The sequence below is a fragment of the Podarcis gaigeae genome, assembly GCF_964106915.1.
Source record: "Podarcis gaigeae genome assembly, chromosome: Z".
NCBI lineage: Eukaryota > Metazoa > Chordata > Lepidosauria > Squamata > Lacertidae > Podarcis > Podarcis gaigeae.
The window spans coordinates 23,380,870-23,397,632 of NC_139691.1; the positions used below are offsets into that span (position 1 = coordinate 23,380,870).

General features: G+C 42.6%; 1 protein-coding gene across 7 annotated transcripts in view; it reads right to left on the reverse strand.

Annotated features, from left to right (window-relative positions):
- The window catches only part of LOC310836598 (vascular endothelial growth factor receptor kdr-like), a 193,094-nt gene that overhangs the window by 93,797 nt on the left and 82,534 nt on the right, over positions 1–16,763 (reverse strand). For all 7 annotated transcript variants that reach the window (XM_083722058.1, XM_083722063.1, XM_083722057.1 and 4 more), the window contains exons 5-9: positions 13,985–14,147; positions 13,008–13,144; positions 10,413–10,578; positions 7,677–7,794; positions 7,196–7,374 (exon numbers count right to left, since the gene is read on the reverse strand). In XM_083722058.1, coding sequence (XP_083578184.1) covers positions 7,196–7,374; positions 7,677–7,794; positions 10,413–10,578; positions 13,008–13,144; positions 13,985–14,147 — 763 coding nt within the window. The remainder of the gene's footprint in view (positions 1–7,195; positions 7,375–7,676; positions 7,795–10,412; positions 10,579–13,007; positions 13,145–13,984; positions 14,148–16,763) is intronic.

Sequence of the window (16,763 nt, forward strand, 5' to 3'; positions counted from 1 at the left end):
GGGTCATGTGGCCAGCATGACTAAGCCGCTTCTGGTGAACCAGAGCAGTGCACAGAAACGCTGTTTACCTTCCTGCTGGAGCAATACCTACTTGCACTTTGACGTGCTTTCGAACTGCTAGGTTGGCAGGAGCTGGGACAGAAGAACGGGAGCTCATCCCATCGCAGAGATTTGAACTGCCAACCTTCTGATTGGCAAGCCCTAGGCTGTTGTTTAACCCAAAGCGCCACCCGCATCCCTGGATAATGGTAAAATATGGAGCAAATTTAAACTTAAACATGGAACCCATAGAGGAAGGGAAGGAGGTCCGAAGGTTAGAAAGAACCTTTTTATTTTTAATGTTTGAAATGGTTATGTTTCATATGTATAAAATTATCAAAAACCCAAGAATAATTATATACAAATATATATAAAGAAATATGTGAGGGTTGCTGCCAGCTGGTGTTCAGCTAGATAGACCAATGGTCTGACTCAATATAAGGCAGCTTCCTCTGTGTATATAATCAATCTGGATTCTTTAGTTTCTCCTTGCTGTGGCTGATGTATAGCAACAGCCCATTTTTAACGAATTCCAAGATCTAAAAATAACTTGAGTTGCACTTTAAAAATCATGCATCTCCAACGCAAATTTAATAAGACAAGGACTGTGAAATGAAGCTGCTTTTACAAAAAGAATATTTCTTTAAAAGAGTGGGTGGGGGGGAGATACAACCTACCACATCCATCTGGTGTGAATTCAGAGCTTACTAAGTGATACACTTGCAAAAAGCTAATGCAAGGTGAATGGGTGTAACCAACATCTTCAGGCACAGAAGTAACACATTGCCACAAATAGCAAATGTATGGATTTAGCATGTTGGATGAATGAAGCAGCAAGCATACAGAGGTGCAACTAGTTCTCTGGCAACGTTCATTTCAGCCCATGACCCTCAAATCCAAGCTAGGATAGCAAATGCCCAAACTGTTTTGACAATAGTCTGTTGGTAACTTTGACGAAACTAGAAAACTGTTCCGTCTCTTTTTCAGCAAGTGGGTGTGACTGTTAGGCAATTTTGTAGCAAAGGGCTTATTGCTGTAATTAATTTCCAGTTAAGATGTGTGCCATGCTATCCAAAAACTGATGGTGGTTTATAGATGCATGCCCACTGCCTGATGACAGCAGCACTGGGAGGTGGGCAAGGTTACATGTGCAAACAGACAATCACAGGTCAAAAACCGCAGATGGGCCCCAACTCACATAAAACGGAGTCAGTTTGCATGTTTGTGTGCAAATCACCAAATGCTAAATAAAGAAGTGATGAAAAGTTGAGCTGACATGCGTGTGTAGACAGGCCCTCTGTGCATATTTTCATGCTGTGTGGAAGAATAACAAGGCTGCTGAGCAGTGGGCAGACCATGAAGGGAGTTGAAGGAAAGGAGGACGAGTATCGGGGGATATGGAAAATTCTTCCATCATCAAAGACATCCAACAACTTCTTCCTCCACTCCCACATTTCCTTAGCTCCATCTGCCAAATCACAGAATAGCGTCAGCTCAGGCTTACTGAGACTGCAGGTGTCTCTTGCATGGTACCCTGCTAGCGTTACAACTCTAGCCAGGCAAAGAACTCCAGTGACACAGCGGGGTAATAGATTTGCCAAGTGATTAACCAGAAGTGTGTTTCTGAATACAATGATGCAGCTCCTCTTTTTTCAGAAGGGGGCAACATGTCAAGGGGCAATTGACACCTGGCAGCAACACTGTTATATTTCTGCCACTAGGCAAGGGTATTTTAGTTTTGCCTGTTATTTAAACAGGAACAAAGGATGCTGCTTTTACACTGTTGGTGCACTTAGCTCAGTGCTAGGTGGGTTGTCCAATCTGACTGGCAACCGCTCTTCAAGGTACCAGACTGGAGTCTTTCCAGGGACTGAACCAGGGGACCTGCTGCTAAGATACAGCCCTTTTACAAACTGAGAATAATATGCAACTAGCTTCAACTGAAATGCTGCCGTTCCACAAAGCCTTGGAGAAGACCCAGAATATTCTGTTTATTTGTTCTAGGGTGAGAATTAAAAATACCCTTACCAGACCATAAGTAGTTTTTAATCCTCCCCCCCCCCACCTTTGCTTTGTACTCAAGTCTGGAGTAACCATTTTCTCCCATGTTTTTTCTCCTTTTTTCCATTTTTGGCTCACCAGGATGTATAGTTGCCAGCTGTTTGTTAAGATTCCCTTTTGTTCACTCTCTCCCCTCCTCTCTAATATTTCATGACATTTGCTGCCTGAAACTTTGGCTCTCAACAAGAATTTAATCCAACAAAACAAAAACACAGCAACCCACCAGCTTCTTGGACAGCTCTTAATGTGCAAACATATAAAGGAAGAATGGGTTTATATAAAAAAAAGGGGTCCAGTGGCCTCCAGGAGACTCAAAGAGACCTACATGCAAAACAAGCAAGAGGGTTATATTCCTCATGCCAGATTAAATTCCATCTGTCTGTAGAGTGGGTTGGAAACATGGGTGGCCCAAGCATAGGGCTACTACATGTATCTTTATACAGGAAGTTTAAGGAGGAACGGACTTTGCAACAATCCTTACATTTACGGATCAGTGAATCCATCAATTCTGGTTTACTCAGTTTCTCACATTCCAACCGCAAGTTCAGTTTGCCTCATTTCCATATTAACTTGCAATTCCTTTTATATTTTTGTAGAAGTCCACACAAAACTTTGGCTGTTTCTCCTCATATATGCAAACAACACCCCCCCCCCATTAATACAGCGATCCATCAAGTGCTTATTACAGTGGATCAAACAATATATAAAATATAAAATGCAAAATCAGAGTCTCTGTAGGGCCAATGGTTATTTATTACTACTGACGAGCTAGGAACTAACAATCGTAAGTCTGAGAGATGTGGCAACATCTACATATTTGCCATTATAAGAGAACAAGTGAGTTCCGGCACCTCTTTTTCTAGAAAAATAGTACTGAATAGAACATATCCATTATAGTAAAAGCAGTCCTCAATAACCCTCCCTTCCATGAATTTGTCTACTCTTCTTCTAAAAGCATCCAGGTTGGTGGCCAGCACTATATGCTGTGGGACTGAGCTGAATCACTATAGGCTATGTGATTAAGCACCTTATGTTGTCTAGGATCATTCAAGAAACTCCTTCATTAGACGGTAAATTGTGCAATACATTTTTTTCAGCACCTGAAGACATTCGTATTTAGACAAGCCTGCCCATAAGTTTCCAAGTTCGTATGAGTTTTAATTTGTTTTTAGTCTGTTCTATTGTGGTATAAACTTTCTGTATGTTTTAAATTACCGTATGCTTGCAAAATTATTGGGGTGGGGTTGTTGTTGCCTTTATCAGTATTAATTCTGTACCTTTATTTCAGATCTTCTTATGATTTATGTGGAAATACTTTAATTTGGTTGCATACTTCTGACGTTTTATTTATTGTTTATGACCACTTTTGTTTTGTTTGTAATTATGTATTTTTTCCATGTTGTTGACTGCCTTGTGCATGGTTTGAACTATGGAAAGGTGGCATACAAATGAAATTAAGTATGCAGGCATACTTGTACTTTTTATGTACTTTTTAATTTTAATGTGGGTTTTTTTTGGTAAACCGCTTTGAGCATTTTTTCTACAATCAAGTGGTGTATAATTTTTCTCCAAGGTTTGCCATGTCAAAATGTTGTAGTGACAGTAAAAGCCACATCTGCGAGGACTTACAAGTACTTAACGGATCCACCAGTAATGATGTAGATCACACTTCCAGATATTCTGGACTACAACTCCCATAAGTCCCAGGCAGCATGACCAATGGCAAGGAGTGTTTACAACTTCCATTGAGCAACATCTGGATATCTGCAGGTTACCCCACCTTCCATACTACATAAATATGGGAGCACTGCATGCTAGGTGCACACAGGGGGCAGGTAGTATGTCAATTTCAGTCTCCCTCAGCATCTTGTTTTTCCAACCTTAAGTTCCGTTCTCTACATTTCCACATCACTTTGAAATTAATTTATCTTTTAAAAAGTCCTCATGAAAAACCACCAGCATTTTAGTTTAAATTTCTCCTACTATACTGTTTGTGAGCAATTTTGCCTAATGCACAAACACACGCATAAGTAATAATAATAATAATAATTTATTATTTATACCCCGCCCATCTGGCTGAGTTTCCCCAGCCACTCTGGGCGGCTCCCAATCAGTGTTAAAAACAGTACAGCATTACATATTAAAAACTTCCCTGAACAGGGCTGCCTTAAGATGTCTTCTGATTGTCAGGTAATTATTTATCTCTTTGACATCTGATGGGAGGGCGTTCCACAGGACGGGCGCCACTACCGAGAAGGCCCTCTGTCTGATTCCCTGTAGCCTCACTTCTCGCAATGAGGGAACCGCCAGAAGGCCCTCGCGCTGGATCTCAGAGTCCGGGCTGAACGATGGGGGTGGAGACGCTCCTTCAGGTATACAGGACCGAGGCCATTTAGGGCTTTAAAGGTCAGCACCAACACTTTGAATTGTGCTCGGAAACGTACTGGGAGCCAATGCAGATCTCTCAGAACCGGTGTTATGTGGTCCCGGCGGCCACTCCCCACTATTCTTCTGACTGTATATTTTTAGAACTGCTTTTAATCTTGCATTTTTATATTGCTGTAACATGCCCTGGGACCTTGTGGTGAAAGGTGGGCAAGGAATATTGTTACTCCTCTTTCAGTTACTTCTTTGACCCACTTCTACAACTGGAGGATGTCACTGTATCTTGTAGCAGTCAATGTAAAGTAGAGAGGAGTTTTAAGAACACCATGATATCAGGAAATTAGTCAGTTCTAGCAAACATTATACAGCAGCAGGGCAGGAAGATTCTGTGAGCCTCCTGTTGCAATAGCCACATATGTGTTTACATCACGGTTAGTTTATCCTTAACAAAACTGTTTGCGGGGGTGGGGAATGCATCCACATTCATAACAACAACAGTCATATTACTATTCTTGTTATTGCTATTATGATTATGATTACTGTAAGTCACATCACAGGGAAAATAAATCAACACCAGAGATTCCATTTCGGACCATCTTTTTTGGAGGAGCAATCTGTTGCCAAAACTTATGAAGCACCTGTTGTTAATTTCTCTCCTGCCCTCTACGTGCAGAAATATTTCCTCAGTATATGAATTATCAGCATTCTTTGAGCTGGAACGGTTGCGATAAGCAACATATTTACAGTAATTGCAATAATGATCCCAGTTTAATTCATGCCACCATGCTGATGCATGACAAAAGAACAACAGAGAGCACTTGGGCATGAAATCGTAAACAAATACAAATACGAAAAGCTTGCAAAAGCATTAACGGAGATGAATTGAATGGATTGTAGCCAGCACACAAGAAACCCTTTTGTTAACTGCCTGTGAATTTCATGCCAACTGATTTGTGTTTGCATCCCTAGTTACGGACAGTCAATTCTTTAACTAGAAAATAATTCTGTCTTGCACACAACAGCATTTGTACACATACAAAAAAATCCGTTAACCATAATCCACACGCCATCCAACCAATACTAAACAAAGCCATGAGACAAAATGTTGATATATCAAAATCAAACGGGATTTCTTGCCCTGAAAAACTTTGATGGAAAAAAACTTTGGCAGCAGAAATACAAGCACTGCATCAGATCTGCAAATAAGACCCCCCAGTCCTATGAGATGCTGAATTAAAGCAGAAGCTCAAAAGAATGGACATAGCAGACCTTGCCTTTCTTGTGTACTGAACTTATTTGTCAATATGTTAGTTGCTTTTCTAGTTACTGAATTATTGAAGTGATGTAAAACAATTTCAAAAACGCTACCCCAACATTAAAAGCCATGCAGTGGTGTCAAGATGAATTAGCTCACTCAAATTCCCAAAACCATCTTTTCCCAAAATCTATCAGATATTTCCTGGATACTTGGCTATACACTGGTGTCTGTATTTGGCATGCTATGGCAGAAGTGGTGGGAACCTTTTTCAGTTTGACAACCACACTGCCTCATGGGCAGCCTTCCAGAAACTGTGAGCCAGTGGGGGAGGGGGGGAGAGAAGCAAAAGTGGGTGGGGCAACAGATGCGACTCTTATTTATTTTTATTCCAGCCATGCAAAAGTCAGAGCTTTATACATCCACACACCTCTCTGTCCAGGCAAGCAAGAGGCAAGATCAAAGTTCAAAGACACTTCTCAGCCTGGCAAAAGCACTCCGGAGCAGGAGAAGAAAGCAGTGGGCCTGGGAAATCTTGAGGGCCGGACAGAGAGACCTATAGCGCCACATTGTCCGCTGGACAATGCTTATTCCCCTCTCACATATATCTTGCCTGCCCTTCAAGGAGCTCAAGGCAGCATATATGGTTCACCCCATCTCCATCTTATCTTCACAACAACCCTGTGAGGTAGGTGAGATTGAGACTGTGGGAATCGGCCCAAGGCCACCTAGTGAGCTTTATTGGAATTTGAACCTGGACCTTTTCAGTCCACACTTCTGCTTATCCCATGCTTAGAAAGCATGGGTCCAAGCAGTTTCCCACTTGCCCCATACTTTGTAGGCATGGGTCTGAGAAGTTTTGGCTATGCCCCACTGCTTTGCCCTGGAAAACTTGCTCTGTAGCACTAAATCGGAAAACCCAATTGCTGATTGCTCCATTTTAGCGCTAAACTGAGGGTTTCCCCAGGGGACAGTGCTGGGTCAAAGGGAACTGTGGATGGAGCCCTAAGTCCAGCACTCTAAGCACTACAATACATGAGCTCTGTGTCATTTATTATACAGTAGTACCTCAGGTTAAGAACTTAATTCATTCTGGAGGTCTGTTCTTAACCTGAAGCACCACTTTATCTAATGGGGCCTCCTGCTGCTGCCACACCGCTGGAGCATGATCTCTGTTCACATCCTGAAGCAAAGTTCTTAACCCGAGGTACTATTTCTGGGTTAGTGGAGTCTGTAACCTGAAGCGTATGTAACCTGAGGTACCACTGTACTGAAATAATGATAGTAATAACAGCTATAGCAGCAGGAGCAGGCAGTTTCTTGGATATATGCCACATGTTTGTACATCAATTATACAAAGCATTTGGCCAGAAACTGCTTGCCATTCTCCTTTGCCCTGGAAACCAGAAACAGAAGAATAAGCTGGTTAGTTATTTAGGTCTAATAGGTGCTTACCTAATACATCCAGCTCGACAGTGTGTTGTTCATGGACATTATGCTTAGTGTTGCTCAGGGTTATGGTGTAATTCCCAGCATGCTTTGCTTTCACATCCCTTATGATAAGCCTGTACTTCACTGGATCTAGTTCATAGCAGTCACTGTTCGCACTGGTCAGCTTCTTGCCATCCTTGTACCTACAATGTCCAGCAAGAAAGATACCAATTGAAAGATAGAGTAGAGGGGAACAAGGACAATCCCATGATAGAGTTACTGAGTTTTCTGGGCAATGTACACAAAAATGGTTCAAAACAAACAAGTGATTGGGAATACCAAATGCCAAATAAAACACACCACAGCACAGATTTAAGCACTGCAATTAAGCACAGGCAAGCCTGAGTAGACCTGCAAAGAACTGCTGTTAGATTGTTACGCTTTCCTCGCCCCCCTGCATCAGCATTCTCCTTCTGTCAGTTCAAAGTACCTCCTTGGTTCTTACCAGGTCACTATGGGACGGGGGACAGCTTGAACCTTCCAAGACAATTTCAGCATCTTTTGACCTTCGACAACTTCATAGGGATTGATTTTCTTAAAGGAAACTTTGATGAAAGCTTCCCCTTAAAATAAACAAGAAAAATTGCAGGCATGAATCTTAAATTTGCTTTTTTGCAAAACAATAGTAACACAATGGATAATAAAAGCTGTGGAACAGAATTCAAGAGTCCCACAAGCAGAAAGCAAGCAGATGGACTGGCCAGCCAGAAATTAGTATAAAGTAAGAATAGGAAATGATGCTGCCATTTGAAACATGTGCTTCATTTTTTAATTAATTTAAACCTGCAGTTGATTTTGATCCCTAAAGGACACATGATCAAACTATTTGGAGAAAGGAATTTACAACATCTGCCTTCCCCACCTTCTGTTGAGCTTTTACCAGCTCCAACGTTCAATATCACTTGGTGGCAGTAGCCATAAGATATGGTGTTACGACTTCCTGGGTACTGGATTTTCCACTGATACACACAGAAAGAGCCATGGTGGCTTCAGGGCACTATAAGGACGAGGGCCCCTCCCCTCATGGTTGTGTTTTAGTTGAGTGCAGGGATTGTGGTGCCGGGAATGGGTGCCTCTGGCAATTTCAAGTTATTATTTCTTCCCATCAAACACTCAGTTCTCCACACTTCCACATCCGTCTGGAATTGTTTTTTGAAAAAGCAAGTCCTTGTGGAAATTCACCAGCATTTGCAAGCAATTTTGCCTAACAAACATTTTTTTGGAAAGCATTTTCTGATTATAAAATGCATTTTGTATACTATTTTCACTAATTATGCATTTTTAAATGCATAGTTTACTCTAGTACATGCTTTTTTAAAAAAAAAAACAACACCAAACCAAAAACCAAAACATTACTTGGCTAGAGAATTGCATTGCAAGATTCAAAGAAGTGTGGATTTCAAAGGTTGGCTGTGTGTCAGTTCCCATATTGCAGTGTTGGCCAAACTTGGGTCTTCAGCTGTTTTTGGACTACAATTCCCATCATCCCTGACCACTGGCCTGTTAGCTAGGGATGGTGGGAGTTGTAGCCCAAAAACAGCTGGAGACCCAAGTTTGGCCAACACTACCATATTGTTTCAGAAAGTGTGAATTAATTAGGTTTGCCTATAAATGTGAACTAGAGCAAATTTCTCCCCCATCGTTAGTGTGGTGCTGTTCCAAGGTAAGTAGATAAATTGGTTGGGGAAGTAGTTTGAGTCTGATCACTTCACAGGTGGGAGCTGGAAACTGGTGGTTGATTACTAGGGTGAAAAGACCCTAGCTGTAGAGGATAACTCTATGAATGTGAACAAGTGATTAGGTGAAGGATGTTAGGCTTTTATTGATGTTGGTGGGGTCCTAGATTGGATTTGGCTTTAGTCCTGTAGCTAGGTTGCCAATGTGGTGGGGTGGTCTATTTGTATATGCTTCCGGGGGGGGTGGGGTGTTGGGACCAGTAGCTGATTATAATGAAGCACAGCGGGTTTGCAGTTGTGCGTGAGCCCAACAGCTGGCAAATATGTACAGGTGTAGTTTGATTGAAGTATAGGTGTGTTTGGACCATAAAGAAGGCTGATCGCCGAAGAATTGATGCTTTTGATTTATAGTGCTGGAGGAGACTCTTGAGAGTCCCATGGACTGCAAGAAGATCAAACCTATCCATTCTGAAGGAAATCAGCCCTGAGTGCTCACTGGAAGGACAGATCGTGAAACTGAGGCTCCAATACTTTGGCCACCTCATGAGGAGAGAAGACTCCCTGGAAAAGACCCTGATGTTGGGAAAGATGGAGGGCACAAGGAGAAGGGGAACAGAGGACGAGATGGTTGGACAGTGTTCTTGAAGCTACAAACACGAGTTTGACCAAACTGTGGGAGGCAGTGGAAGACAGGAGTGCCTGGCGTGCCCTGGTCCATGGGGTCACGAAGAGTCGGACACAGCTAAACGATTAAACAACAACAACAATAGGTGTGTTTTTGGATGTGCAATTTTGTGGGGGTATTGGGTGAATGGAATCCTATTTTATGGATTTTGGTGCTTTAATTGCTTTATATACTGTTTGTTAATTTTGTTCTTTATACCTGCTTTGTGAAAACTTTTTTCTGATGAAAGGTGGTGTATACTTGAAATAACAACATTTAGGCAGCAGAGGCATTTTCAAAATGCCCACCCTGAGCAAAGGAGGCCAGCTGTTGGAATGCATCATTCAGCTGCTCTCTTTGCAGATGGGTACTCTTTTAAACTGTTGAATCAATGAATTTCTCACAGTACATAATTAGTTCTTTTATGACACATACTGTTTGGGAACAACTGCTTTAGATCAAAGCACAAACACAGTCAAACAAAGATCTCCAAAGGGCAAATATCCCTTTCTGTACTATTCTTTTTTTAAAGTGTGGCGCCTGTCAATGTAACAACATGTCACAGAAACCCCTGGAGTTTCTTGAATGCCGGCTGATGCAATCCGAAATATCGAGTGGTAAATCATTTCCTTGACTTTAGGCTGCATATATGTGTCAGTGAATATTTGTGATGTTGATTATGATACAGTTGGGGGTCTGTGAAGTGCTGTAAACTGATTGCCGGAGTGGACAGGTGGACTCTGCCTCCACAAAAAGAAGTTGCTACTTTCTAACCAGTGTAGATAGATAGATAGATGATAGGTAGATGATAGGTAGATAGGTAGATAGATATCATACGTACTGTATACAGTGATGTTGGCCTCTGATTTTAATTGTGTTGTATTGGCAATTATGCCTCTGCATACATACAACCCTCTGTTTTCCATTGTAACATTCTTGATGACCACATTAGAAGAAGCTTTATACACTGGCTCACTTAGGTCGAATGTATTTTCAGCCTTGGTTTCCTAAAGGGAGCAGAGTGGAGACAGGAAAAAACCTGCTATAAGGCCAGTTCAGAACAGCTCAAACAGAGAGTAACACATATCCAGTCAGGAACAGTGAACTACAAAGGCAAATCTTAGATTTTCTAAAAGTTTCCTCCTTACAAAGCCATGAATCCAACAATGTAAAAGGCTAAATCAGGTGGGTCCTCAGACTCTTGGTTCTGAAATGTGACTTTTACAAGCTCCACCCTCATGGAATTTTAGTGAGCATGAATTATTAAAATGAAAAATTGGTATTCAATTGCAAAATGGTATTCAGTCACAATGGTATTTGGACCCTCAATATTAGTGTCATTCCTATAACAATGACAGAGTTAACTACCAGTGATGGTGGTGCATTGCAATGTAGGATGGGGTAGAATCAAAATTCAGGCCAGAACCACAGTTTGGGAGGGAATTTCCTCCTGAGTGGACACAGGACTTGCCACTTTCTGATGGGTTTGGGGCCTGTGTCTGAAACAGCATGAGAGGTGGGCGTAGCATGTGCCTTTGTGTGCAAGATGCCTTGATGGTGGGAGGCAGGTGGTGCAAAGACAGCATAACTCTCCTTTGCTGTGCTGAAGGCCTCAGAGCAAATTTGGCAAGGCTGAGCAGCACATCTATGAGCCATGCTAGATCTTCTCTCAGATGCTCAAAAACCTCTAGTGAGGCAAAGGGTGGTGGAACCATTACTCCATTTGCTCATCAGCAGCCTTAGGGCAGTGGTATCTCCAGGTCTTTCTGTCTGTGACCCAAATCCTCTAAGATGGAAAGGGAACAAGGCCGTCTTACCCATAGGCACTAGGGGTGTGGGGCACCTGGGCGCCAGGCTCTCAGGGGCACCAGGCTGAGAGTCCGGGGCCCGAGAATTGAGTCTGGGGAAGAGCCCACCCGTCGGTTAGAGCACCGCAGTGGGCTCTTCTGCGGGCAGCTCTGTGCCACAAGTTCGAGGGCGACTGAGCCAGTGAGATGCTGATGCAGCTGGCAGGCTCCGCCCTCCCGCGAGCCTGGGACTGGACAACCGGGGGGGGGGGCACCGGGTGGATCTTTGCACCCCGGCAACACATATGCTTAAGACAGCCCTGAAAGGAAATGACTGCAACAAAATTAGTATATCAGGGGATTTTAACCCAGGCTTTATTTTTCTGCATACCCTCCCTACCATCTTGACTAAAAACACAATCTTAGCAAACAACTCATGAGAATGGACTGCAGATATATGGTTTAATCTGCTGATCTATGAACCCTTCTGAGGGCTGTTTCACTACTCATACATATGAGGCTGCTCTCCTTTTTATTGTTTTGACATTGGAAAGATGCTTGAAGCAGCTTCAAAATACAGTACCTGTAGCACACAACATGCTTGTTAAAATGGTACAGGAAACATACAGGAAGTGACCTTATGCCACTTCCTGTATAGTTCTATGCACAAAGGGCCATTGTACATACAATGTACCTCCATCAGTATAAAATGGGGCAGCCATTTTGTTGTATGTAGAATGAACCGTTGTGCATAGAATTACACAATAAGTTGTTTCCTGTACCATTTTGAAAAATGTTTTCTTTGCTGTGCAGCTGATGTGCTGGCCTTTGAAGCTACTCCAATAAGATTTACAGTGTTAAAACAAGGAAACAGAAATTCACCTCATAAGTCCTCCACATCTGTGCATGGGGGGAGGGGTTATGACTTTTTCTTTTTCAGGATTTGTACAGAGTTATCCCCCCCAAAATGCACATGGGAACAGACAGGACATACTTTAAGACAGCCATGTGTGGAATCAGAAGAGAACAAACTGAGGCAGATTTATCCATCCCTAGACATGATGCTGGATTCTTCCATAGAGCTTTGTTCAGTGGTAGAGCAGCTCCAGGTAGTTCTGACAGAGACACCTGTCTGAAACCCTCATGGAGGCAGCCAGTCAGTATAGACAATACTGAGCGAGATGGCTTCATAGTCTCACATGATATAAGACAGCTTCCTATATTCCTATGTACATTAGCTCTCTCTGCAAACATGTAGAATATGTAATCACTTTAAATTTACTCAGGATGTTCAGTGGAGCAGCCATAATCATTTCTCTCCCCATCAAAATGTAATACCGCCAACCCAAATATTTCTGTGCCTTCCTAGCAATTCTGAACTGATGCTAGAAAGCAGGCAGATGCTGTTGGGCTCCCCCAGTCAGTGCCAGCCCACAGTGGCAGTGGTCAGGGATGATGGCAGTCCAACAACATATCTGACATCATAATTTCTTTGATTGGATACTGAGCATTTGAATGCTCGCTCAAAAACTATTTGAGGAAGTGAGGACAGAAATTGCTAGCACACAACAAAACTTCTGACTGGAAACTTTTGCATTCAGCAGAACCAATAACTGTCCTTGATCCAGGGACAGATGTGATTTACTCACAGTCCTTCCAGGAATTGTCCATACAAATTCAATGCGTCCATTGAAAAATGTCTCCGCACTGCATTCCAGGTTAAGGTTGTCTCCAACCACCAGCTTTTGGGGATTTGTTTTGAGAACCAGGTTCTGTATCCTTTTCTCTGGAAGACATAGCAAGCCAATAGCCAATATCAAAATCCAAACAGTGGCAGATGTCAAATGCAGATTATCAAGTATCTGGCAAATATTATAATACAATTATCGATAAGAAAAATAGCCACAATTTAAGACTTCTGAAAGGTTAAAATAGCAAAATTCTAAAAAACAGATTAAAACTTGCTTCAGCTTTCTAAACCTCTGGGTAGGCTTGTCTAAATGAAAATGTTTTTAGCAGGTGCCCAAAAAAGTACAGTGAAGACACCTAACTGATAATCAATAGCAGAGGCAGATTTAGGGTAGCATAACTGATTCAGTTGCACGGGGGTGCCACAAGGTGACGCCACAAATATGATTTAGAATGGAGTGTGAGAGGTAGGGGGCACCACACGTTGACATCACACAGGATCCCACTGAAATCTGTCCAAGATCTGCCACTGTCAATAGGCAGGGAGTTCTAAAGTTTAGGTGCTGCCACACTAAAAGATCATCTGCAAAATATCCAAGTATTTAAGCAGCCTTCCCAAACTGGGTGTCCTCCAGATCTTTTTGGACTACAATTCCTATCAGTCCCAGTTGGAGTGCAACAGATAGGGAGAGGCTGACTTAAAGGATATCTGGAGAACTTCTGACACCAGGCTCTGCAAGGTAAAACTCTGGGCAGCATTTGTGGAAGCATCTTAATTTGATCTGTAATTGAAATTAGGGTTCACAAATACTATGCTCCAGTGATGTCAGCAATGGGAGTGCTGGTTTTCAGTGTCCGCCCTAAGGCAGTGCTGCTTACAATGAATACTGTACAGGATGAGATTGGCTTCCTCCTCACATCCCTACAAGCTACTCACCTACTTTCTGTGTCACATAGTAGGATGTGTATTCGTCTCCCCTGACCATAGCAACACACTTGAGCATGCTGCTGAAGAACTCATAGGTAGGCAAAGTGACCACAAATCCTCTCTTGGGGTCCCATTCCATCTTCACAGACCTCACAGCACTGCTGGAAGGATGCTGAGGAAGATGAGAGGTAGATGTGATGCTACACCTGACATTCAAAACCACCCCAACAGTTATTTATTTATTTATTCATTCATTCATTCATTCATTTATATGTTTTATTTATGAAACACTTTTCATGAAACATCCCAAGTCATCCCAAGATATCATCAAGTACAAAAACATAGAAACACAATTTCAAATCCAATGCACATACACACTGTGGATAAGAATCTCTACCTAGGAGGCTTGTTGAAATAGGAAAAGATGACGAAAAGATTACAGGAATGGGAGGGATTTCCAAGGGGCAGGTACTGCCATGCTAAAAAAAGACCCTGATTCCCACATCGTACAGAACAGACCTCCTGATGGGATGGTATCTGCAAGAGGTGATCCTGCAAAGCGCAGAGATAATTCTGGGAGCCGTAGTTTGTTAAGTGTGTTGAAAGTTGTTAGGAGGCCCCCTACTCCCCTCACAAAGCTAAAATTCTCAAGAGTTCCCTCTGAGGAGGGACTGATTATCCTTGTGATCGGGGATGGGAAGCCGTTTTTCTGTCCCTTTGTAGAGTTGGCCAGTATCTGCACACGCGCACACACCCTTCTCTGTCCTCTACCCAGGCAAGACCTCAAGGGTACAAATTCATTCAAGAGCATGCATGCAAAGTAGAAAGGCAAGAGGGTGTGGCCTGAGGAGAGTTCTAAGGGCCAAATGGAGAGAACTGGAGGGCCAACCTCATTCAACACTCCTCATCCTTGTTCTGTATTATTAGCAGGGTTTTCCCCCCATGGTGGTGAATAGCCAGAACGGCACCATGTGACAGAGCACAGCACCACATGCTTTGGTTAGTCCCTACTTAGTGAATGAATCAGCCTTCACAAAGAGTCATACCCCTGCCCTCGTTTCTCCAGTGTGTTAAGTTTTATACTGGGGATGTTGAAAAGATTGGATTTTAAGCTCAAACCGAAGAACAAATCATGTGAAGTTAGGCTCTTTCCTTGAACATTAGCAGTCTGCACACTTCCCCATAAATATTTAAAGGATATGGAGTGCAGTCATTTTAAAGTATAATGGAAACATAAGAAAGGTAATTTATGAGGGGGAAAGTACATTCCTACAGGAATAATACAATGGAATAGAGTTGAATATTACGGCTTTGTGCTTCAGTATCCCCCAGTGGTCAAGAAAAAGAATAGGAAGGAATATCTGCCTTTTTAAGATGGCCCCACATATTAAAGTTATTCATTATAATAAAATATTTTAACAACAACAACAAAAGGGTAGAATCTACCCAACCACTTGAAAAGACCTTGTGGTATTTCCCCCCTCTCTCTCCTTCAGCTTTATCAGTGGCCAGTTATTAATTTTGGGTGAGGATATTCTAAATTTGTCCGATCAACGGACTCCTTCCTTCCGCGTCCCCTCAAACTTCCTCTGAGTACAGGAAGCAGCCAGCATGGCTCTACACGCTTCCAGGCCAGGCCAAAACAGCCACTATGGTATTTCCTTAAATGGGAACAGAATGAAGGCGCCCAAGGTAAACACTCGCTCACTCACACACCTCCATGAATAGGTTCATCATCTTTACTGAGGATGTCCGGAGGCACCTTCCTTTTGCGGTATGATTTCCAGCCCTGCCCATTTGTCCCCTTTCAAAGAGGAAGTGTGGAATATTTGGCCTAGATTTTGTAGCAGCTCGAAGTGGAAACACTCAAAAGGGTAGTAGGAAGAAGGTCCCTTCAGTTCCAATAACAAGAAATGACCAGCTAGAAATCTGAGACAAAGCCAGGTAAAAGGAAGGTTAAGACTCTAAAAATAAGGTATGTAATGTTCAGTTGCTCAAGAAACCTTCTTATGCCACTGGTCAATATCAATCTTTGTACAGTTCCAGGGGCAGGGGAGAATGATTCTGGCCATGAACCAGATGCACCCCACATCTCATCCCACCCTTTGGGTCCCTTCAAGCCAACAGTTTTTCATTGGGATACAACTGTGAGGGTGATATTGTGCAACTGTGCATCTGCTGCTCCTTCCTCTTACAAGAAGACCAAAGCAGATGGGATACTGTCTGAAGAAACTGGTACTCTTTGCAAATATGCAAAACATAGTCCATGAGTTTTGCAAATTGCATATATGAAATTTTGGGGATGCAGCTGCCTTTTGAAGTTTGATAATTTAAATAGATGTAAGGCGGTGCTTGCAGTTCAGCTGTGTATTGACATTATTTGCATTCTTTTGTAGGGACTACTGGGGTCTTCTTGCCTTTTCCATTCCTATGAAGAAACCCAGAAATGAAGCCCTAATTGGAAACTGTCTGCTGATGATGAAGTGTAGAGTTGCTCCTCCTCTCACTTTTTTCATGTTATCTCACCCTGCCTTCAGCTTAACTGGAGCCATCCTGTACTTCAGAAAGAATATTGTAAAGCTGGAAAGGTGCAGAAACAGGCAACCAACATGACCAAGTTCATAACAACTCCTCTATGAAGAAATGATTAGAACATCTGGGGCTTTCTAGTTTTGGCCTCATCTGCAGGGGCGTCTTTCCCATTTGGCTTAGTGGTACCCTGCGCCACAGCGCCTGCGCATCAGGGGCGCTGGGCTCAGGCGCCCAGCAGCAAGTGTTTCATTTCTTT